Source organism: Schistocerca serialis, chromosome 6 (genome assembly GCF_023864345.2).
Source record: "Schistocerca serialis cubense isolate TAMUIC-IGC-003099 chromosome 6, iqSchSeri2.2, whole genome shotgun sequence".
NCBI classification, from domain to species: Eukaryota; Metazoa; Arthropoda; class Insecta; order Orthoptera; family Acrididae; genus Schistocerca; species Schistocerca serialis.
Genome location: NC_064643.1, coordinates 182,160,823 through 182,184,267, shown reverse-complemented (window position 1 = coordinate 182,184,267; position 23,445 = coordinate 182,160,823). Strand labels below are relative to the sequence as shown.

The window sequence follows — 23,445 nt, the reverse complement described above, 5'->3', positions numbered from 1 at the left end:
AATAGCCTTATCATAGAAGGCAGCCGCCAGTGCTTTCCGCCAATTCTCCACGCTGGCCTACACCTCGTTGTCTGTGTCAAAATGTTGTCTTCAAAGACAGCGGTTCATGTGACCTGAGATGAAACTCAGGGGGAGACAATTGCGGACTGTATTGTGGGTAATCTAACATTTCCATTTGAAAACGATGCAGGAGCATCTTCATTGCCCCTCCAGAATGCGGCTGAGAATTGTCGTGAAGACGAAACAGCACGACAGTTATGTAATGTTAGCTGCATAGCTTCAGGCGAAATTTCTCACCAGGCCCTCGTACTTGGCGGCAGACACTATTTTCTAGACATCTTTACGCACTCACTGCGAGCTCAGAAATGAGAAGAGCGATGTGATGCTAACTGGGGTTATACTAGAGACACTACCCAACACATCTGTGCAAAGCTTTATCGGATTTTCATAGTCGTTTCCATTTCGCGACCGATCGGAGCTTACTTTCTGAACGCCGCTCGTATTTCGGACGGTTACGATCGTGAGTGTTTCAGCGCGAGCAAACATTTTACGCACTTTTTTATTGCCTTCATTCTTCAAGAGACAAGATGTTAGGGTTCGATAGCTCTGTACTGGGCTGTTCCATGTAAGAAGTGATCTTTTATTTCAAGAGTACTTCATTTAATGATAATAATCTGGGTCCCAAATTACAGCCCTACATTCAGCCCTATATATAAAACAGGGACACTTGCGCATTTGCTCATCATACATTACAACAATTAAAGGTATTATTCTTAAAAGTACGTTTGTACGTCTTTGGTCAACGTTTACTATTAACATGCTATTTCTATCTGCGTATTACCCAGTCCCACATTATAGACTTCCATACCTGGGTCGGTAAAAACAGGACAATTGCAGGATCCATTTCTCGTCCATCTGTCCGACTTTAAGAAACTCTTTTTCTCAGAAAGTGGTTCATGTATCAGGTTGAAATTTATGTCTCCTACTAAGATCTAAGGTACCTTGTCGGTTTCAAAAGACTGAAGTTAAAATATGCCCTATTTATTTCGCATATTTTGACATATGCAAATTCCTTCAGTAAAACCTGTTTAGTAGTTCCCGTTCACCTAGAATAATGAAATTTGGCGAGAGGCAAGGTTTCACAGTATAAGTAAAGAGAAAAATTAGTACATTGTCATTTGTACTTACATCAGACAAATATGTAATTCTTTTGTCGTTTGTTATTAGAATTCACACATAAAATTAAAACTTTCTCGGAAGTCTTGGAATTCCCAGGACCAATATCTTGCCAGTATGAATGTCGTAACAGGCAAAACTGTTGAGATTCCCGATTGCCAGGGTGGATCAACCGCCGATACGGATGATTACGTTCGTATGCGACCTTCAGAGCTACTTGCACCTGACCAATTTTATGATACCCATAAGGTTACACACGATCACTACCACTGGTACTAGTAAAGTGCTTCTAAGTTCAACTACAGTAGCCTCTTCTTGCAGTCTGAGTGGATTCCAGGCAAACACCCCATGTTCCAAAAAGAACAACACTTAGTGACTGTTGTCAATTTCTTTATCTTTAACAACTAATGCTATGAAATAATCACTTTTTTCGTTCAAAAAGGTAGTAGAAGACATTACAAGTATTAAAAATTCTATTACTCTATGGAGAAGGGCAGCAAATAAAATGAATGCCGTAATGTATATCACATTGCATATACAGGGCTATTACAAATTATTGAAGCGATTTCATAAATTCACTGTAGCTCCATTCATTGACATATGGTCACGACACACTACAGATACGTAGAAAAACTCATAAACTTTTGTTCGGCTGAAGCCGCACTTCAGGTTTCTGCCGCCAGAGCGCTCGAGAGCGCAGTGAGACAAAATGACGACAGGAGCCGAGAAATGCACTCACATCAGTCAGTCATAACAGTGCAACGACACTTCAGGACGAAGTTAAACAAAGATCCACCAACTGCTAACTCCATTCGGCGATGGTATGCGCAGTTTAAAGCTTCTGGATGCCTCTGTAAGGGGAAATCAACGGGTCGGCCTGCAGTGAGCGAAGAAACGGTTGAACGCGTGCGGGCAAGTTTCACGCGTAGCCCGCGGAAGTCGACGAATAAAGCAAGCAGGAAGCTAAACGTACCACAGCCGACGGTTTGGAAAATCTTACGGAAAAGGCTAAAGCAGAAGCCTTACCGTTTACAATTGCTACAAGCCCTGACACCCGATGACAAAATCAAACGCTTTGAATTTTCGGCGCGGTTGCAACAGCTCATGGAAGAGGATGCGTTCAGTGCGAAACTTGTTTTCAGTGATGAAGCAACATTTGTTTCTTAATGGTGAAGTGAACAGACACAATGTGCGAATCTGGGCGGTAGAGAATCCTCACGCATTCGTGCAGCAAATTCGCAATTCACCAAAAGTTAACGTGTTTTGTGCAATCTCACGGTTTAAAGTTTATGGCCCCTTTTTCTTCTGCGAAAAAAACGTTACAGGACACGTGTATCTGGACATGCTGGAAAATTGGCTCATGCCACAACTGGAGACCGACAGCGCCGACTTCATCTTTCAACAGGATGGTGCTCCACTGCACATCCATCACGATGTTCGGCATTTCTTAAACAGGAGATTGGAAAACCGATGGATCGGTCATGGTGGAGATCACGATCAGCAATTCATGTCATGGCCTCCACGCTCTCCCGACTTAACCCCATGCGATTTCTTTCTGTGGGGTTATGTGAAAGATTCAGTGTTTAAACCACCTCTACCAAGAAACGTGCCAGAACTGCGAGCTCGGATCAACGATGCTTTCGAACTCATTGATGGGGACATGCTGCGCCGAGTGTGGGAGGAACTTGATTATCGGCTTGATGTCTGCCGAATCACTAAACGGGCACATATAGAACATTTGTGAACGCCTAAAAAAACTTTTTGAGTTTTTGTATGTGTGAGCAAAGCATTGTGAAAATATCTCAAATAATAAAGTTATTGTAGAGCTGTGAAATCGCTTCAATCATTTGTAATAACCCTGTATTGTGAACTTAACGTTTTATTTCAAAAATGGTTCAAATGGCTCTGAGCACTATGGGACTTAACAGCTATGGTCATCAGTCCCCTAGAACTTAGAACTACTTAAACCTAACTAACCTAAGGACATCACACAACACCCAGTCATCACGAGGCAGAGAAAATCCCTGACCCCACCGGGAATCGAACCCAGGAACCCGGGCGCGGGCAGCCAGAACGCTACCGCACGACCACGAGCTGCGGACTAACGTTTTATTTGTTTACCAGTTATCTTAATCCTATGTGGATGGATTCAAAGAGACCAATACAGATGCTTCATATGAGAAATTAGTAATTATTGCCTACTCATCTTTTATAAAAGTTCCAATAGGTCTAGCAAATGTCTACATCAACATGAATTTAAGAAAAGATTCTGGTTTCACGAAACTTCAAAGTACAGAGAGTGCATAACAGAGAGCGGATTACGAAGTATGGTGCCGTCGAAAACTAATACAGCTATTTCTTTAAAGTCAGGTAGATACCGACCTATACAGTTGCGTGGTCCGTCTCCGAATGGTAGGTAGACGTAAGGCTGTCTCTGGGCCTTCTGTTGTTCGGAGAACCTCTCAGGGTCGAAGTGTTCAGGGTCCGGGTAGCACTTGGGATCACGATGGAGACCCAGCACCGAGATGGAGAGCGGGGTTCCTTTCTCCAGCACGACGTCGCTATCTGGAATCTTGTACTCCTTGTTGGGCTCCCGGTTCAAGAGAGGCACTGGTGGATACTTCCTCAGGGTCTCTGGAATGTTGTAAGACCAATGCTATTACATAGCTCACTGAAAAAAAAAAATTAATCAGTGCCATTAGATCCCATATGATAAAACAGACAGTGTATTTTAGGGCATTAAGAAATTTGTAGCAGTTATCAACTCTTTAAGGTAAGATTGTGGTCTGTCACATTTATTATTTGACTTCGACAAAATGAAGTCGTACAAGAATGTCAAGAGATGAAGCCAGAAGAAATATACTTGGGGAATAACCACATATGTTAAGTCCCATAGTGCTCAGAGCCATTTGAACCATTTAACAACAAAATTTCGTCAGTCTTGTTCGTGGATGATAGTATGCATTAAAGACAACTTACAAACTTGAATAAAATACCAGGCATGTGTAATATGGAAATTAGATCAGTAAACCGAAAACAGTTGCTACAGACGGAAAATATTTACAGATGGCTAAAACAGAGGAAATAATACAACACGTAACTTCATCAGATGTTTGGACTGCAGTATGTCTACAGAGCTGACGTCGAATTTAATATCGAGAAGTATAATAAGACGAATGCATTAGTGGTCACTGTGGAATACGTATAGGGAACTATCTTAAAAACAAAAAGCAGAATACCATATCTAAATCTGCTTTGTTTTATGAAAAGGCAGTGACATTAAGACAAAAAAAGTAAGAGGAGCATACAAACAGCAGAAATTTTTGCTACAGACCAACCCAGAGTTTGTATGAGATCAAATTAGAAGTGAGAATATCTATACGGAACTTAATGTTCAAAAAATGGCTGATTAAGTACAGCACTATTAAAGCAGTGGTTCCTAGATTCACAACACGTACCGCAACACTTACTCCTGTGTGAAGCCCACTTTCATAAACCAAAATGAGAACTACGCACTATAATTCAGAACTTCTATTATATTCAGTAGCAAACTTTTAGCTAACCACAGAAGAACAAATTTAATTCAACCAATGTTTTACTACAAAAGAACACAGCGTGGTGGAAAATCAGTAATATGGTTTATGGTAAACAATAAAATGAAAAATATTTACAAATACTGATTTGTTTTCAGAGATGAATTTACTTACCAGATACTACTTTGTCAAGGTAAGACATTTTGGAAAGCGCTTCATATGAAATCTCTCCGCCGTTCTCCTTAAGGATTGAATCTATTTCCTCTTGCAACTTCGTTTGAATGTGTAGGTTGAACGCCAATTCGTGGAGAGCAAAGCTCATAGTTGATGAAGATGTCTCGAAACCCGCTCCAAAGAAGATAAACGCCTGAGCCGCTACGTCGTCCATTGTGAACTCTGTAGGGATAAAATGATGTGATGAGTCAATGCGCATTTACTCAAGTGTGCAAAAGGACAGCATCAGATGAATGACTGCTAGATTATGGGATATATTTTGCTGATGTATAAGTTCGTGGCGTTTATGTTATGCCTGCTGGTATTCCGGTTGCTATGGCTTATTAATCGATTATCATTTATTTGTAGTTCACTCTTGCTATGGCGGCCGGTGTGGCCGAGCGGTTCTAGGCGCTACTGTCTGGAACCGCGCGATCGCTACGGTCGCAGGTTCGAATCCTGTCTCGGGCATGATTGTGTGTGATGTCCTTAGGTTAGTTAGGTTTAAGACTTAAGTAGTTCTAAGTTCTAGGGGACTGATGACCTCAGAGGTTAAGTCCCGTACTGCTCAGACCCATTTGAACCATTTGAACTGTTGCTATTTGAGTTTACATGTTGTCATCAGGAGATACTCAGTGGAGCCATGGACACTAGCAAATGGAGTACCTAGTGGATAAATCGGAATATTTTCGACATATTTTTCTGTTTGAGTTCAGCAGAGTGGTGACGGCAGCAGAGACAGCCATAAACATTTGCGCCGTGCATGAGGATAATTCCGTTGGACAGATCACGGCAAGATAATGGTTTTCTTGTTTTAACGAGGATCGTTTTGACATTAGTGACTTTCCATTTTGAGGAAGGCCTTCGGGGATTGATGAAGTTCGTTTTAACGCATTAATCAATAATGATTCCATATCAGTGTACTTCGGAACTGGCAAATATAATGAACTATGATTATTCCACCATGACACGACATTTATATGCATTGGGAAGGTTGAAAAATTGGATGTACGGGTGCTGCATTCTCTAAGCCAAAATCATGAAAAATCAGTGGCTGGTCATGTGTACATCTCTGCTTGCTCACCATAAATTGGCTCGTGAACAGCGCCAACCATTCCGTTACTGGTGACGAGAAATGGTGTGTTTACGCTAACAATAGGAAAATAAAGGAATGGTTGAGATAAAAAAAAGCAGCAGCTCGCCGTACAAAGACCTGTGTGCGTCCACAAAAGATAACGTTATGCGTCTGGTGGAACAGCAACGCTGTGTTGTATTACGAATTACTTCCCCCGAGGCGTAACCATCACTGCTAACATTTATTTTCGACATGTGAGACGTCTTGCAGACGCAGTCCGACAACGACGATCAGAAGATTGTTTGAAGTGATGCTACTCCATGATAACGCCCTCCCGCACTCTGCTAGCTGACACAATACTTACAGCAGTTGAGCTGGGCAGTTAGCACACATCTTATTTATCTGATCTTGCGCCTCATGTTTTCACATCTCTACCGAACGACCTTCAAGGAACTTCCTTTCCGTACGAAAATGAGCTCTGAACATTCACATGGAGTTTTTCGCCTCAAAACTACGTGATTTCTACAGTCGCAGAATCGAAAAAGTTACCACATTGTTGGAGGTCTGTTGTAAAAAGTGAAGGAGCAGATACTACTGATGACTAAAGGCTCTGCTATATGCATCTGTTGTGTTTATTAAACTTATGGAGAAACGCTACTAACTTATGCACAAACATGATAAATACTTTGTACATCTCTTTGAATAAGTTAAAAATGGAAAAAGGATAGCTATCGTCTGGCAGAAAAAAAGTTACAGAGCTTTAAGGGTTGAAGTTACCCAGCAATTTAGATATGTTTAAACAAGCAATCTATCGTAGTTCGTGGCAGTAGAAAATAAAAATTAAATTAACCCCACGTCCTCCAAAGAATTTATTTGGAAGCATATTTAGTACCAGACTTATAATACTGATTATCATCTTCCACAGACTTCATAATTCCTTTACAGGCTGTAAGCGGATATGGATACAGTTGTTTACTGAATCTGAAGTTTGCTGTTATTATCTATCTTACAACGAATAGTGTTCAAGTTTTACACCCTATACCTGCCAGACATCGGCCAGGAAGAAATAATATGCAGTGCTTCTTACAAAAGACAAGACACATACCCATTTGCGAAACTTCTTTGCTAGTACTGTCTCCATTCTCAATCTTTTCACCGTCGAGGTATCCTCTGTTCTTGAGTTGTATCAGAAGATCCATGAAATCTTTCCTAGTAATGTTATTTTTCTCCCTATAAGCAACTGTGTGCGCCACCATGTCACGAAAATATTTACAGACAGCAGCAGCTCTTTTATCTCTGACTCTGCAACAAAATGAAACTTAGTAATTAATAACACAAAATAACGAGGAACAGAACAGTTTAGGCATTGTGCAAAATGGGTATTTTATTCACAAGACTTTCAGCAACAAGGAAGTGGAAACAATTATAGGGAAGGTGACGAAATTTTAGTTTTATTTTGTTGTATATATATTCCACAGGAAAACTCACGGAACATGTCAATAACGCTACAAATAACACACATTTTCTCAGTGAATGTATGGCTACAGCCTGACCATTTGCATAATTGTACTTTTACTTTAATCTTACTACACAATAAAATTTAATATAAGCAACTCAAAATATATCATCTATTTAAAAATTCATCTATGGAAGAGAATAACTTGTTAAGCAGAAAGTATTTTAGTTTATTTTTCAAAATCTTCCACTGCGTGTCAGCATCTTATATTCATCAGGGAGGTGGTAAAATATGTTTATAATTGCATGCTTTCTTCCTCTCTGTGCAAGAATACGGCTACACTGTGGATAGAAGCCAGTTTTGATCCTAGTGTTATGTCTACGGATGCTTCTGTTATTTTCAAACTGTAAATTGTTCTCCAAAATAAGAGTATGTGCACCGTGATGCTGTTATTATGAAGCCTAGTTTCTCAAAAAGTTAAATTACGTAAGGTTTGACGATGGACACCTGATATTACCATAATAGGTCTTTTCTCCACAGTGAATACTCCGTGTCTGAGTTTGGAATTGCAACAGAAAATTACTGTACAGGTGAGTACTTCACAGAATAATGTAGATAGGGAGGTAAAAGCTGACACAGATGCTTGAAAAAATATGGAATTTTATTCCACCAAAAACTGGACAAAATGACCATCAGATGGCGCTTCAAGCAATTCAAACGCAAATGTTATCGTAACTATTTGTATTTAGCAAAGACAGTGTTCTCTATAACAAATGCTAAACATGTTGGTTGTCCTTCATCAACAATACCTGTAGTCAAGCAATAATGTTGCAAACAACACTGCACCACATATCAGTAGATGAGGTAACAAATAGCTGTTGGATGTTGCCTTTTAGCATATCTAATGAGGTCGGATGATCGCGGTTATAGCCACGGCCTATATGCCGTATATTGGCGCTCTATCGGGGAAAATAGGACGAATATTGAGGAAACACCGAGTAGGAACTGTCTTTCGCCCACCAAAGAAAACGCGAGCATTATTGGGAAGTGTCAAAGACGATCTCGGTTTGCGGAAGGCCGACATATTACGTGTCAATATGGGAAGACTTATATTGGACAGGCAGTGCGCACCATCGAAGATCATTGCCGAGAGCATCAGAGGCACACTCGACTTGGGTACCCCAACAAACCGTGGTCGCAGAGCACTGTTTGTGCGAAAATCACGAAATGGACTACCAACATACCAGGGTCTTGGCACAGACATCTAAACACTGGGACAGCGTCGTTAGGGAGGCTATCGAAATTCGTTCCAGGGACAGACTCATCAACTGAGATTGCGGCTACAACCTCATCAGGGCACTGAGTCTAATTAAAAAGACCCTCAGCAAAGGAAACGAACGGGCGATTAGGTCGGACGAGGCAATTACACCGACGCCTTCACAGATGCCGACGCCAACGTCTCACCGACCGATGACGCGCGGGCGCGGACCGCGGAGAGAACGCCTCGCGAGTGGAGGGGATTTAAGACGGCCGCCCGCCCTCAGGAACTCAATTCGTCAGCGCACCTGACGATGGCGACATGTCTGATCGCCGAAATATTGCGCAGGTAGGGCACTATGGACCTGCAGTACACCTGTGGACTGTACGAGCAGGAAAGATGAATTGCGGGTCATGAATGCTGAGTCCAGCGACCTGGCTGTGTGAGTGGTTCTGGGAAGCAAGGCTTTATGGATTGAACCTGCAGAGGGACTTCGTGCCTTGGCACTCCCCTCTTTCTACTGAGGGTCAGAGCAGGAGGGCACCAGTTCACCAAACATTTTACCTGGGCCAGGTGACAGTCCATTGGAGGAAAGTGAGTGCAGGAAGCCATCTTAGAGAGACTGCTGCAGTCTGAGCTTTTGTGCAAATGTATAAAGACATGTCCGAAAGAACAGATACCATAATGAGATTTTCACTCAGCAGCGGAATGCGCGTTGATATGAAACTTCCTGGCTGATTAAAACTGTGTGCCGGACCTTTGCCTTTCGGGGGCAAGTGCTCTACCAACTGAGCTACCCAAGCACGACTGACGGCCCCTCCTCACAGCTTTACTTCCGCCAGTACCTCGTCTCCTACTTTCCAAACTTCACAGAAGCTCACCTGCGAACCTTGCAGAACTAGCACTCCTGGAAGAAAGGATATGGCGGAGACATGGCTTAGCCACAGCCTGGGGGATGCTTCCAGAATGAGATTTTCACTCTGCAGCGGAGTGTGGGCTGATGTGATACCATCTTCATATAGTTAAAGCTAAGCGGCCATTGACCTTCTTCTTCTACGTGGATGCACATGTATTGCCCGAACTCTTACGGGACTCAATAAAATTGTCTGCCATGAGTAGTGAGTGTAATGGATAGGGGCACTACAAATGCAGTATGTGGACATTAAGCTGGGAATGAGTGTGCAAGGGATAAGTCCCTGAAGTCGCACTATCCTCTGTGCCCTTGGTGGCTCAAATGGATAGAGCATCTGCCATATAAGCAGGAGATTCTGTGGTGTCACCGCCAGACACCACACTTGCTAGGTGGCAGCTTAAATCGGCCGCGGTCCATTTAGTACATGTCGGACCCGCGTGTCGCCACTGTGTGATCGCAGACCGAGCGCCACCACAAGGCAGGTCTCGAGATACGGGATAGCTCTCGTCCCAGTTGTACGACGACTTTGCTAGCGACTACACTTACGAAGCCTTTCTCTCATTTGCCGAGAGACTGTTAGAATAGCCTTCAGCTAAGTCCATGGCTACGACCCAGCAAGGCGCCATTAGCCTTACATAGTTTGATAGCTATCGTATGAAATGTCTCATCAAGAATGCTGTATTCACATCAAAGAATAAAAGATAAGTATTCGAGGAGCTGCATACTTTTCTTATTAGAATTCACTACTTATCCTGTTCCAGAATTCACGCCCGTCTGCCTTAGATAGCGTGCATTTCGGCCCCGTCTATCTACAAGGTGTTGGCACATTTACCAACACATCATTTTCGTGCGCCGCATCAAAATTGCGAAACTGCGGTGCACGAAAATGATGTGTTGGTAAATGTGCCAACACCTTGTAGATAGAGGAGGCCGAAATCTAACGCAGACGGGCGTGAATTCTGGAACAGGATAAGTAGTGAATTCTAATAAGAAAAGTATGCAGCTCCTCGAATACTTATCTTTTATTCTTTGATGTGAATACAGCATTCTTGATGAGACATTTCATACGATAGCTATCAAACTATGTAAGGCTAATGGCGCCTTGCTAGGTCGTAGCCATGGACTTAGCTGAAGGCTATTCTAACAGTCTCTAGGCAAATGAGAGAAAGGCTTCGTAAGTGTAGTCGCTAGCAAAGTCGTCGTACAACTGGGACGAGAGCTATCCCGTATCTCGAGACCTGCCTTGTGGTGGCGCTCGGTCTGCGATCACACAGTGGCGACACGCGGGTCCGACATGTACTAAATGGACCGCGGCCGATTTAAGCTACCACCTAGCAAGTGTGGTGTCTGGCGGTGACACCACAGATTCTGGGTTCGAGTCTTGGTTGGGGCACACATTTTAAACTGTCCCCATTGATGTTTGTCAACACCTGTCGGCAGCGTAGGGTCTTTATTTAATTATCATTTCATTTTGTGCAAGTGGTGGGAAGATCATAAAACTCTGAGCATTCTCATGTTAGAAGCTGGATTGATATGGACCGACCAGCTGGAGCACATGTTTAGAGGAGGCAAGACGTAACTCCCCAGAAGTCGGGAGGTCGCCAGGTTCTTTTACCGAACGGCAAAAAAAAAATATTTCATGTCCATGAGTGTTTGGGAAACTTAACAGTGTTCTTTCAGAAACTGGAAATGATTGGCCTGGAAAGATCAGATATCTCGGTTAGTGAGGGACTGTGGTCCCATCTAGGCAGACACCTCCCTAGTTTAAAATCCTGTTTTTTCAGACAAGAGAGATTTCGAGTCGCTGATGGCTCCTCTCAGGATAATCAAAGCAAAGGCTTGCTTCCCATGCGTGGAAATCCCAGTGCTGTGTCTGGATTGGCTATCAGGCCAACAGAACAGTCCAGAGGAGAGATTCAATGAGTAGGGGACAGTTCATTTGGTTTGTACAATGTGGAGGTGTTTTCGTTTTTGCTAATTCGGTTCCTGTAGTGAGGCTCGATGGAAAGTTGTTGTGATTCTTCTGCCTTCTACATCCTCTGGTCCACCCCTGGTTGAATACTTCAGGTCTTTCCCTAGTGGGCGAGACTTGTGGTCTGTAACTTGCGGTTGGCTAAGAGCCACTGGCAGTTTCCAACTGTACTGACAGTGGAACTGCGTATCATCTCGGACATATGGTGTGTCATGAGGATGGATTTATTCGTCCCGAGTCGGCTGTCTGACGCCTGACAATTCCAGCACTCACCGTACTGCCTGTGAGTCAAATTGGCTTGACCAGAACAGCGAATGGGCGCACATCACAAAGAAATCTGCCGGGATTTCAGGGCTCTGGTAGGGAAGTTCCTAATAATCAGAACGCCAGTCTGTGCAGTTGGCAAATTTCCATAGACTCGTTATAGCATTCCAGGCGCTGCAGTGCTCTGCTTCTTCATCTACATCTACATTTATACTCCGCAAGCCACCCAACGGTGTGTGGCGGAGGGCACTTTACGTGCCACTGTCATTACCTCCCTTTTCTGTTCCAGTCGCGTATGGTTCGCGGGAAGAACGACTGTCTGAAAGCCTCCGTGCGCGCTCGAATCTCTCTAATTTTACATTCGTGATCTCCTCGGGAGGTATAAGTAGGGGGAAGCAATATATTCGATACCTCGTCCAGAAACGCACCCTCTCGAAACCTGGCGAGCAAGATACACCGCGATGCAGAGCGCCTCTCTTGCAGAGTCTGCCACTTGAGTTTGCTAAACATCTCCGTAAAGCTATCACGATTACCAAATAACCCTGTGACGAAACGCGCCGCTCTTCTTTGGATCTTCTCTATCTCCTTCGTCAACCCAATCTGGTACGGATCCCACACTGATGAACAATACTCAAGTATAGGTCGAACGAGTGTTTTGTAAGCCACCTCCTTTGTTGATGGACTACATTTTCGAAGGACTGGCTCTGAGCACTATGGGACTCAACATCTGTGGTCATCAGTCCCCTAGAACTTAGAACTACTTAAACCTAACTAACCTAAGGACAGCACACAACACCCAGCCATCACGAGGCAGAGAAAATCCCTGACCCCGCCGGGAATCGAACCCGGGAACCCGGGCGTGGGAAGCGAGAACGCCACCGCACGACCACGAGATGCGGGCTTTTCGAAGGACTCTCCCAATGAATCTCAACCTGGTACCCGCCTTACCAACAATTAATTTTATATGATCATTCCACTTCAAATCGTTCCGCACGCATACTCCCAGATATGTTACAGAAGTAACTGCTACCAGTGTTTGTTCCGCTATCATATAATCATACAATAAAGGATCCTTCTTTCTATGTATTCGCAATACATTACATTTGTCTATGTTAAGGGTCAGTTGCCACTCCCTGCACCAAGTGCCTATCCGCTGCAGATCTTCCTGCATTTCGCTACAATTTTCTAATGCTGCAACTTCTATGTATACTACAGCATCATCCGCGAAAAGCCGCATGGAACTTCCGACACTATCTACTAGGTCATTTATATATATTGTGAAAAGTAATGGTCCCATAACACTCCCCTGTGGCACGCCAGAGGTTACTATAACGTCTGTAGACGTCTCTCCATTGATAACTCATTGATAACAACATGCTGTGTTCTGTTTGCTAATAACTCTTCAATCCAGCCACACAGCTGGTCTGATATTCCGTAGGCTCTTACTTTGTTTATCAGGCGACAGTGCGGAACTGTATCGAACGCCTTCCGGAAGTCAAGGAAAATTGCATCTACCTGGGAGCCTGTATCTAATATTTTCTGGGTCTCATGAACAAATAAAGCGAGTTGGGTCTCACACGATCGCTGTTTCCGGAATCCATGTTGATACCTACTGAGTAGATTCTGGGTTTCCAAAAACGACATGATGCTCGAGCAAAAAACATGTTCTAAAATTCTACAACAGATCGACGTCAGAGATATAGGTCTATAGTTTTGCGCATCTGCTCGACGACCCTTCTTGAAGACTGGGACTACCTGTGCTCTTTTCCAATCATTTGGAACCTTCCGTTCCTCTAGAGACTTGCGGTACACGGCTGTTAGAAGGGGGACAAGTTCTTTCGCGTACTCTGTGTAGAAACGAATTGGTATCCCGTCAGGTCCAGTGGACTTTGTTGAGTGATTCCAGTTGCTTTTCTATTCCTTGGACACTTATTTCGATGTCAGCCATTTTTTCGTTTGTGCGAGGATTTAGAGAAGGAACTGCAGTGCGGCGGTCTTCCTCTGTGAAACAGCTTTGGAAAAAGGTGTTTAGTATTTCAGCTTTTCGCGTGTCATCCTCTGTTTCAATGCCATCATCATCCCGGAGTGTCTGGATATGTTGTTTCGAGCCACTTACTGATTTAACGTAAGACCAGAACTTCCTTGGATTTTCTGTCAAGTCGGTACATAGAATTTTACTTTCGAATTCACTGAACGCTTCACGCATAGCCCTCCTTACGCTAAGGTTGACATCGTTTAGGTTCTGTTTGTCTGAGAGGTTTTGGCTGCGTTTAAACTTGGAGTGAAAATCTCTTTGCTTTCGCAGTAGTTTCCTAACTTTGTTGTTGAACCACGGTGGGTTTTTCCCGTCCCTCACAGTTTTACTCGGCACGTGCCTGTCTAAAACGCATTTTACAATTGACTTAAACTTTTTACATAAACACTCAACATTGTCAGTATCGGAACAGAAATTTTCGTTTTGATCTGTTAGGTAGTCTGAAATCTGCCTTCTATTGCTCTTGCTAAATAGAGAAACCTTCCTCCCTTTTTTTTATATTCCTATTAACTTCCATATTCAGGGATGCTGCAACGGCCTTATGATCACTGATTCCCTGTTCTGCACTTACAGAGTCGAAAAGTTCGGGTCAGTTTGTTATTAGTAGGTCCAAGATGTTATCTCCACGAGTCGGCTCTCTGTTTAATTGCTCGAGGTAATTTTCGGATAGTGCACTCAGTATAATGTAACTCGATGCTCTGTCTCTACCACCCGTCCTAAACATCTGAGTGTCCCTGTCTATATCTGGTAAATTGAAATCTCCACCTAAGACTATAATATGCTGAGAAAATTTATGTGCAATGTATTCCAAATTTTCTCTCAGTTGTTCTGCCACTAATGCTGCTGAGTCGGGAGGTCGGTAAAAGGAGCCAATTGTTAACCTAGCTCGGTTGTTGTGTGTAACCTCCACCCATAATATTTCACAGGAACTATCCACTTCTACTTCACTACAGGATAATATACTACTAACAGCGACAAACACGCCACCACCTGTTGCATGCAATCTATCCTTTCTAAACACCGTCTGTGCCTTTGTAAAAATTTCGGCTGAATTTATCTCTGGCTTCAGCCAGCTTTCTGTACCTATAACGATTTCAGCTTAGGTGCTTTCTATCAGCGCTTGAAGTTCCGGTACTTTACCAATGCAGCTTCGACAGTTTACAATTACAATACCGATTGCTGCTTGGTCCCCACATGTCCTGACTTGGCCCCGCACCCTTTGAGGCTGTTGCCCTTTCTGTACTTGCCCGAGGCCATCTAACCTAAAAAACCGCCCAGTCCACGCCACACAACCCCTGCTACCCGTGTAGCCGCTTCCTGCGTGTAGTGGACTCCTGATCCATCCAGCGGAACCCGAAACTCCACCACCCTATGGCGCAAATCGAGGAATCTGCAGCCCACACGGTCGCAGAACCGTCTCAGCCTCTGATTCAGACCCTCCACTCGGCTCTGTACCAAAGGTCCGCAGTCAGTCCTGTCGACGATGCTGCAGATGGTGAGCTCTGCTTTCATCCCGCTAGCGAGACTGGCAGTCTTCACCAAATCAGATAGCCGCCGGAAGCCAGAGAGGATTTCCTCCAATCCATAGCGACACACATCTTTGGTGCCGACATGAGCGACCACCAGCAGATGGGTGCACCCTGTCCCTTCGTGGCATCCGAAAGGACCCTTTCCACATCTGGAATGACTCCTCCCGGTATGCACACGGAGTGCACATTGGTTTTCTTCCCCTCTCTTGCTGCCATATCCCTAAGGGGCCCCATTACGCGCCTGACGTTGGAGCTCCCGACTACCAGTAAGCCCACGCTCTGCGACTGCCCGGATCTTGCAGACTGAGGGGCAACCTCTGGAAAGGGACAAGCAGCCATCTCCGGCCGAACATCAGTATCAGCCGGAGACAGAGTCTGGAACCGGTTCGTCAGACAAACTGGAGAGGCCTTCCGTTCAGCCCTTCGGAATGTCTTTCGCCCCCTGCCACACCTCGAGACGACCTCCCACTCTACCACAGGTGACGGATCAGCCTCAATGTGGGTAATATCCCGGGCAGCCACAGTCGTAGTCCGATCGGGGGATACGCGGGACGAGCTGGCCGTCCCCGACAAACCCCCATCCGGACCACCACAGTGATGCCCATTGGCAACAGCCTCAAGCTGTGTGACTGAAGCCAACACTGCCTGAAGCTGGGAGCGAAGAGATGCCAACTCAGCCTGCATCCGAATACAGCAGTTGCAGTCCCTATCCATGCTAAAAACTGTTGTGCAAAGAACGTCTGAATTAATCTACAGAGAGCACAAACAAATCGACACAAAATTTAAACGGTTATTAAAATACAAGATTGCCTAGTAAATGCAGTAATGCTGCTACTTGCTCACTGCTGACACACTGCTTGGCGGCGGAAGGAGACTACGCGGCCGGCCGAAGTGGCCGTGCGGTTAAAGGCGCTGCAGTCTGGAACCGCAAGACCGCTGCGGTCGCAGGTTCGAATCCTGCCTCGGGCATGGATGTTTGTGATGTCCTTAGGTTAGTTAGGTTTAACTAGTTCTAAGTTCTAGGGGACTAATGACCTCAGCAGTTGAGTCCCATAGTGCTCAGAGCCATTTTTGAGACTACGCGATTTTACACTATTCAGGTACTAAAACGTGATGCTACAACTCTCAAATACTATAATACGCCCAAAATTTATGAATTAAACAATGCAAGTACCAAAAACACGCAAAGAAATTAAGGATTAAATTATGTAACAAATGAGTGAGGTAGAAGTATACGACTTTCTGCTGGCAGCTGCTTATCCAACGGCGGCAGGGAGCACACTGGCTGTGACCAACCGACACTGGCCGTTCAAAACAAAAACAGAAGACAGACGACTACGCGAATTTACACTATTCAGGTACTAAAGCGCGAAGCTACAACTCTCAAGTACAATAATACGCCCGAAATTTATGAATTAAACAATGCAAGTACTAAAAATACGCAAAGAAATTAAGAATTAAACTATGTAACAAATGAGTGAGCTAGGTGTATACGACTTTCTGCTGGCAGCTGCTTATCCAACGGCGGCAGGGAGCACACTGGCTTGCCCATAGTGCGTCGTTTTCTGCTGCCCCCTGAATCAAGGTGAAAGGGTAAAGTATTGCTGCACTGCCATATGGTTGTTAAATGACATTCACAGCTCTCTGTTCTCTGATGAACCATAGTTTGTGATGTGCTTGGTCTTTGTTGACTCCATCTGAATAGAACTGGACCTTACAGTGCATTTATGTAGACAAAGTGACATTGAATTGTAAAAGGGATGAATGCAGGGGAGAATTTGTATATCTTCCACATCAATGAATGCTTTGCCAGTCAAGCACCATTCCATTTCTGATTTGGGTTTGTCACTTTTTTTGTAAGATTTATCAGCTCATTGTAGTTATAAAAGAATTAATAAAACTTGTCACTATTTTTGTAAACTTAAATACGCCGCTCTTCTCATTCATACTCCCTCAAATATTCACTGTTTTTATTTAATGTGGTGATACACAGTTACCTCAGCAATTCAAGGTTTAGTCTATGTAACTTAGTTAATTTGATTATTAATTTGAGTTCTGAAAGTGACTGCAAACATAGGCAACATAAACGCCACGAGTAAATTCACTGATTTCATATATAAAAATTATGGGAGTAACTCATGATTTATGTAAAGAAAATAACGTTTAGCGTCACTCAGACATATAATTATGATTAAAGCAAGCAACAGGTTGCATTAGATAAAACATATAAAACGGTGTTTAATTTTCTGCTCACACTCTACATGACTACGTTTTCCACTGTTCAGTTAATTATTGTTTAAATGTTTCATTACAACATATCGTGAGGCCACCATTCTCATGTGTGGCCACATCAATTATTCAAATATTCTTTGGAATTTACCTTTAAAATATTCGGTTTAGCTTTTATTATTATACTGTGGAATTTTATTCACTCATTCCATATATTTTCAGTTATTTTATTTTATTATATGTACTTACATATTCGTTAATTTATTATATCTGCTAGTTAGATTTCATAAATACACTAACTGAAAAAAATAGTGAAGCATCTAGAAGACACCATTGGATGTCAATGTAACTTCATACAAATACACACTATCGGCCGGTATGTAAATGATTATAGTCGCGATTCTCTGTGGTAATTAGAATGGCCACTAGAATGCACTAGTGTGGCTCACGTTTAGTGTTGTGAGTAGGCTTGGCAGGATATAAAACAGGCGTGAACATAGTCAGATACTGAGTCATCACTTTGAAGGACTCGGAGATGCCATGTACTCATATGAGACAGCGTTATCATCTCTGACAGTATGTAAGGTCCTCATTTAGGACCTCCTTTTGGGTTGCTGGTCGAATTGTGCGACGTCAAGACATGGGGGGATTCAGGTGCGACAGAAGCCTAGTGTTGACTGCATGGGAACCTGAGGGCCAGCACATCGCTCTTCAAGGTTCTGGTCGACCATACCTGTGCACCACAAACGAGGATAGTTGTATTGAGTACAGCTACGTCCGGAATATCTACAGACTTGGATTTGGGGAATTATTGTAAACTTCGCGCAATTAGTATTTAAGAGGCCGATTATCACATCGGATGCAGGCACGGGCGATGTTGATATTTAACATACAATTATGTGAGGCAGGTTTACAACACCACTCGCAACCCAGAAGGCATGGCCTGTCAGGCGCTGTGTTAAGTAATCAGGGCAGCGCAGGCACTGAAATGCTGTGAAGAACCCATACATTGCGTTTACAACAGCTCTTAGTGACCTGTGTGTAAGGGCCAAAGCAGGCTGAGGAAAACTGACATAACTACACAATTGGCCATTAAAATTGCTACACCACGAAGATGACGTGCTACAGACGCGAAATTTAACCGACAGGAAGAAGATGCTGTGATATACAAATGGTTAGCTTTTCAGAGCATTCACACAATGTTAGCGACGGTGGCGACACCTACAACGTGCTGACTTGAGGAAAGATTCCAACTGATTTCTCTTACACAAACAGCAGTTGACCGGCGTTGCCTCGTGAAACGTAGTTGTGATGCCTCGTGTAAGTAGGAGAAATGCGTACCATCACGTTTCCGACTTTGATAAAGTTCGGATTGTAGCCTATCGCGATTGCGGTTTATCGTATCGCGACATTGCTGCTCGCGTTGGTCGAGATCCAATGACTGTTAGCATAATATGGACTCGGTGGGTTCAGGAGGGTAATACGGAACGCCGTGCTGGATCCCAACGGCCTCGTATCACTAGCAGTCGAGATGACAGGCATCTTATCCGCATGGCTGTAACGGATCGTGCAGCCACGTCTCGATCCCTGAGTCAACAGACGGGGACGTTTGCAAGACAACAACCATCTGCACGCACAGTTCGACGACGTTTGCAGCAGCATGGACTATCAGCTCGGAGACCATGGCTGCGGTTATCCTTGACGCTGCATCACAGACAGGAACGCCTGCGATGGTGTACTCAACGACGAACCTGGGTGCACGAATGGCAAAACGTCATTTTTTCGGATGAATCCAGGTTCTGTTTACAGCATCATGATGGTCGCATCCGTGTTTGGCGACATCGCGGTGAACGCACATTCTAAACATGTATTCGTCATCGCCATACTGGCGTATCACCCGGCGTGATGGTATGGGGTGCCATTGGTTACACGTCTCGGTCACCTTTTGTTCGCACTGAAGGCACTTTGAGCAGTGGACGTTACATTTCAGATGTGTTATGACCCGCGGCTCTAGCCTTCATTCGATCCCTGTGAAACCCTACATTTCAGCAGGATAATGCACGACCGCATGTTGCAGGTCCTGTACGGGCCTTTCTGGATACAGAAAATGTTCGACTGCTTTCCTGGCCAGCACATTCTCCAGATCTCTCACCAACTGAAAACGTCTGGTCAATGGTGGCCGAGCAACTGGTTCGTCACAATATGCCAGTCACTACTCTTGATGAACTGTGATATCATGTTGAAGCTGCATGGGCAGTTGTACCTGTACATGCCATGCAAGCTCTGTTTGACTCAATGCCCAGGCGTATCATGGCCGTTATTACGGCCAGAGGTGGTTGTTCTGGGTACTGATTTCTCTGGATCTGTGCACCCAAATTGCGTGAAAATGTAATCACATGTCAGTTGTAGTATAATATATTTGTCCAATGAATACCCGTTTATCATCTGCATTTCTTCTCGGTGTAGTAATTTTAATGGCCAGTAGTGTATTAAAGAGCACTCCAGTTGTCCCCTACAGAGGAACTACGTCAGAGGCGTAGGGAAACGATTTATAAAAAAGCAATCCTGGAGGCTGAAATCAGGTAGTCATGTCGCTATTCTGTCGCGTCTACAACTGGGGAGAACGGCGGTTGTTTAAGTTGTAGGACAACCACAACAACTTCTGCTGATGGATATTGGCCGCCAACTGGTCCTCTGATTTACCACCAATCTCCGCCGAATGGACACGCCATAGCTCTGGTGGGGTGGGCTGCACTTTGGAGCTGCACTAGTGTGAGGAGTGAGATGGCTGCTGGCCTGCGCTCTCTTGGTTGTCATCGTCTGGCAGACTGCAAGCTGCCATCCGCAAGGGCAAGGCCATGGTACAGACACGGGGCCTACCAGTTGTATGTGGTTACTGAAAAAGCTGAAGCTGCACTGGGTGGACAGCCAGAACTGCTAAGGCTCACTACAACGACGGCGGACGGCTGTTTCCCTCGGGCACCCTACTTGGGATCTACTAGTTGCGCTTGAGGGAGCAGTCAGTTGTACCCCGGGCTGCTGGCACAACTGGCTACTCAGCTGTGGTGTGAGTGGAAGCCCTAAGTCTGCAAGGGTGGGCGACCGGACCCCGATGCAGCAGGTTCCAGCACTGCCATTGGCACCTTCATCAGGATCAGCGAAAGGTCGCCTGTGTACCTTCGATGCGTTAAAGTTAACGATACACTCGCCAGTGTTTCTCTGCACACTTCAGTGTGAGTCACCCCTCTCTGCCGAACCATACCTCTTGGTTGTTCTGACATATTACAACCCCTGAGCTTGGGGGGTTGTAACAATTTGGCGTCAGGAAGTGGTTGTGTCGGAAAGTGTTCGCCCACATCCAACTCTACAGTTTGGTGGGAGATTTGGTGAGCGGTGAGTGAGGCAGTGGCAATTGAAATAGGTTGAGTGGTACCAGTTCAGCACAATGTGGTGTGGTGAGTTTAAGGTTTATTTATATTATTTTGGATGTTTGTGGTCTTTGTCAGATTTAGTTGTGTGAGCTAGGGTACAGGATGTTCCCAGTTACTTTTGTGAAGCCATAGAACCTGTGGACTTTGCTTCAAATGGTTCAAATGGCTTTGAGCACTATGCGACTTAACGTCTAAGGTCATCAGTCGCCTAGAAGTTAGAACTAATTAAACGTAACTAACCTAAGGACATCACATACATCCATGCCCGAGGCAGGATTCGAACCTGCGACCGTAGCGGTCTCTCGGCTCGAGACTGTATCGCCTAGAACCGCACAGCCACTCCGGCCGGCTACTTGTGGATTTGTTTATCGGTAATGGTGGACAAGATAATTTAGTGCCAATGAGGTGTTCATTTTACAGTTTGTCACGGCATATGTCGCCATTTACCAGAACTGCAGCAGCTGTTTGTTCCATATGTAGGCATAAAAGTCATCAGTCTAGTAGTTGTACTGACTGTAGATGGGCGACGATCCGATGGAGGAACTAATTTGTGTTTACATCTTTTGTGTTGGTTTAAATGGGAGTTGGTGTTTCGTCTTTTTTTTAAAAAATGAGTTGAATTAAGGTGGAAGTAGAGAACACAATTTTGTGTTAGCAGAAGAGCCAACACCGTGTTACGAGTGGAGGCCGAAATGCACGCGTTTTAGCTCACGCAGGCTGGCGTGAAGAGGGAAGAACTATACTGACGTGAGGTCTGGAACATGACAAGGAATGAGAATTCAGAAAGCAGACGTAATTAGTTTAATACTTAACTTTAATCCATTAATGATGAACGTCGCTCTTGACGGTACATGATTCACAATATTATCTGTTCAGAATACATTCATAGTAACTGAATATCGCGCCTTGCTAGGTCGTAGCAAATGACGTAGCTGAAGGCTATGCTAAACTGTCGTCTCTGCAAATGAGAGCGTATGTAGACAGTGAACCATCGCTAACAAAGTCGGCTGTTCAACTGGGACGAGTGCTAGGGAGTCTCTCTAGACTAGACCTGCCGTGTGGCGGCGCTCGGTCTGCAATCACTGATAGTGGCGACACGCGGGTCCGACGTATACTAACGGACCGCGGTCGATTTAAAGGCTACCACCTAGCAAGTGTGGTGTCTGGCGGTGACACCACACACAAAATGGTTGAAACACATGCCACTACCTCAGATGCAGTTGGTGCTTTATCTCGGCAAATGGTATCGTTAATAAAGTAGTTTGAGGGCATGAAGCAGAGAAACGGTCGAATAAGTCTGGGCTGAGTGTGCCTTCTGTTCCATATGACCCGACAGTGGTAACGTTGATTAATCCCTTCTCGGGCAAGGCAACGGAGGACGTGACAGTTTCTATTAAGGATGTTAGCGACGTTGCGGAAGCACATGGGTGGCCAGGTGAGGTAACCTAGTGTGTTGCCAATATGCGTTTGGCGGGGGACGTCAATGCTTATGTTGTCTACCACGAGACATTCAGTAAAACACGCATGTTTCAGGAGTGGGCCACTGGACTGTGCCAGTGATACTAAAACCAGAACAGTGTGCGATTCTTTCGGGAGAAATTAAGTACGTCATCGATGCTGCGCAAAGAGTATGTGGAAGCGTTCTCGGATAGAATCTGTAAGCTAAATGCAAAGACACAAGTACAGACCCAGAATGCAGTTACAGGAGGTAGAGCGATGGATGTTTTTTTTGGGTGGTATACCCACTGAAATTTCATGAAGGGTACGGATGAAGAACCCAGAGGACCTGGAGTCTGCTCTTAGGATTGCAACACTTATAGGGGAGGTGGATATGCCCAAAAAGCAGAGAATGGACCTGCGCATGTACGCTTCTGAAGTCTAGTGTTGTAGACGTTGTGGGGAGGGGCATGTAAGGAAGTAGTGTAAACAACGAAAATGCTAGGAAGGTTGCCCAGAAAGTAATGCATTGCATTTTTTCTTCAACAATTCTATATTTAACATAATGAGAATAATACACACGAAAGAATGGTGTTTTATCTACACACTCTTTTTTTCCACTTAATCTCCATCCCGTTCTATGGCCTTCCTCCAGCGCGAAACAAGGGCGTGTATACCCTGTCGGTACCAATCTTTGTCCTGGTGGCGGAGCCAGTGCTTCACCGTGTGAATCATCTCCACGTCGACCTCAAAATGTCTTCCACGAATGGTATCCTTTAATAGCCCAAATAAGTGGAAGGCCGATGGGGCTAGGTCAGGGCTGTGGGGTGAATGGCGTAACAATTTCCAGTCTTGTTTTGTGATGTGTTCAGCAGTCCTCAGACTTGAGTGGGGCCGAGTGTTATCGCGTTGCAACAAAATATC

The 23,445-nt window shown here is 44.5% G+C and overlaps 1 protein-coding gene across 2 annotated transcripts in view; it reads right to left on the bottom strand.

The window, feature by feature from the left end:
• Positions 1-23,445, bottom strand: part of LOC126483879 (cytochrome P450 6k1-like) — a 68,867-nt gene that overhangs the window by 4,845 nt on the left and 40,577 nt on the right. Inside the window, exons 4-6 of one of the 2 annotated variants that reach the window (XM_050107129.1) lie at positions 7,103-7,299; positions 4,884-5,105; positions 3,559-3,810 (exon numbers count right to left, since the gene is read on the bottom strand). In XM_050107129.1, the coding sequence (XP_049963086.1) occupies positions 3,559-3,810; positions 4,884-5,105; positions 7,103-7,299 (671 nt within the window). The remainder of the gene's footprint in view (positions 1-3,558; positions 3,811-4,883; positions 5,106-7,102; positions 7,300-23,445) is intronic. The other variant, XM_050107130.1, reaches the window with a different exon arrangement.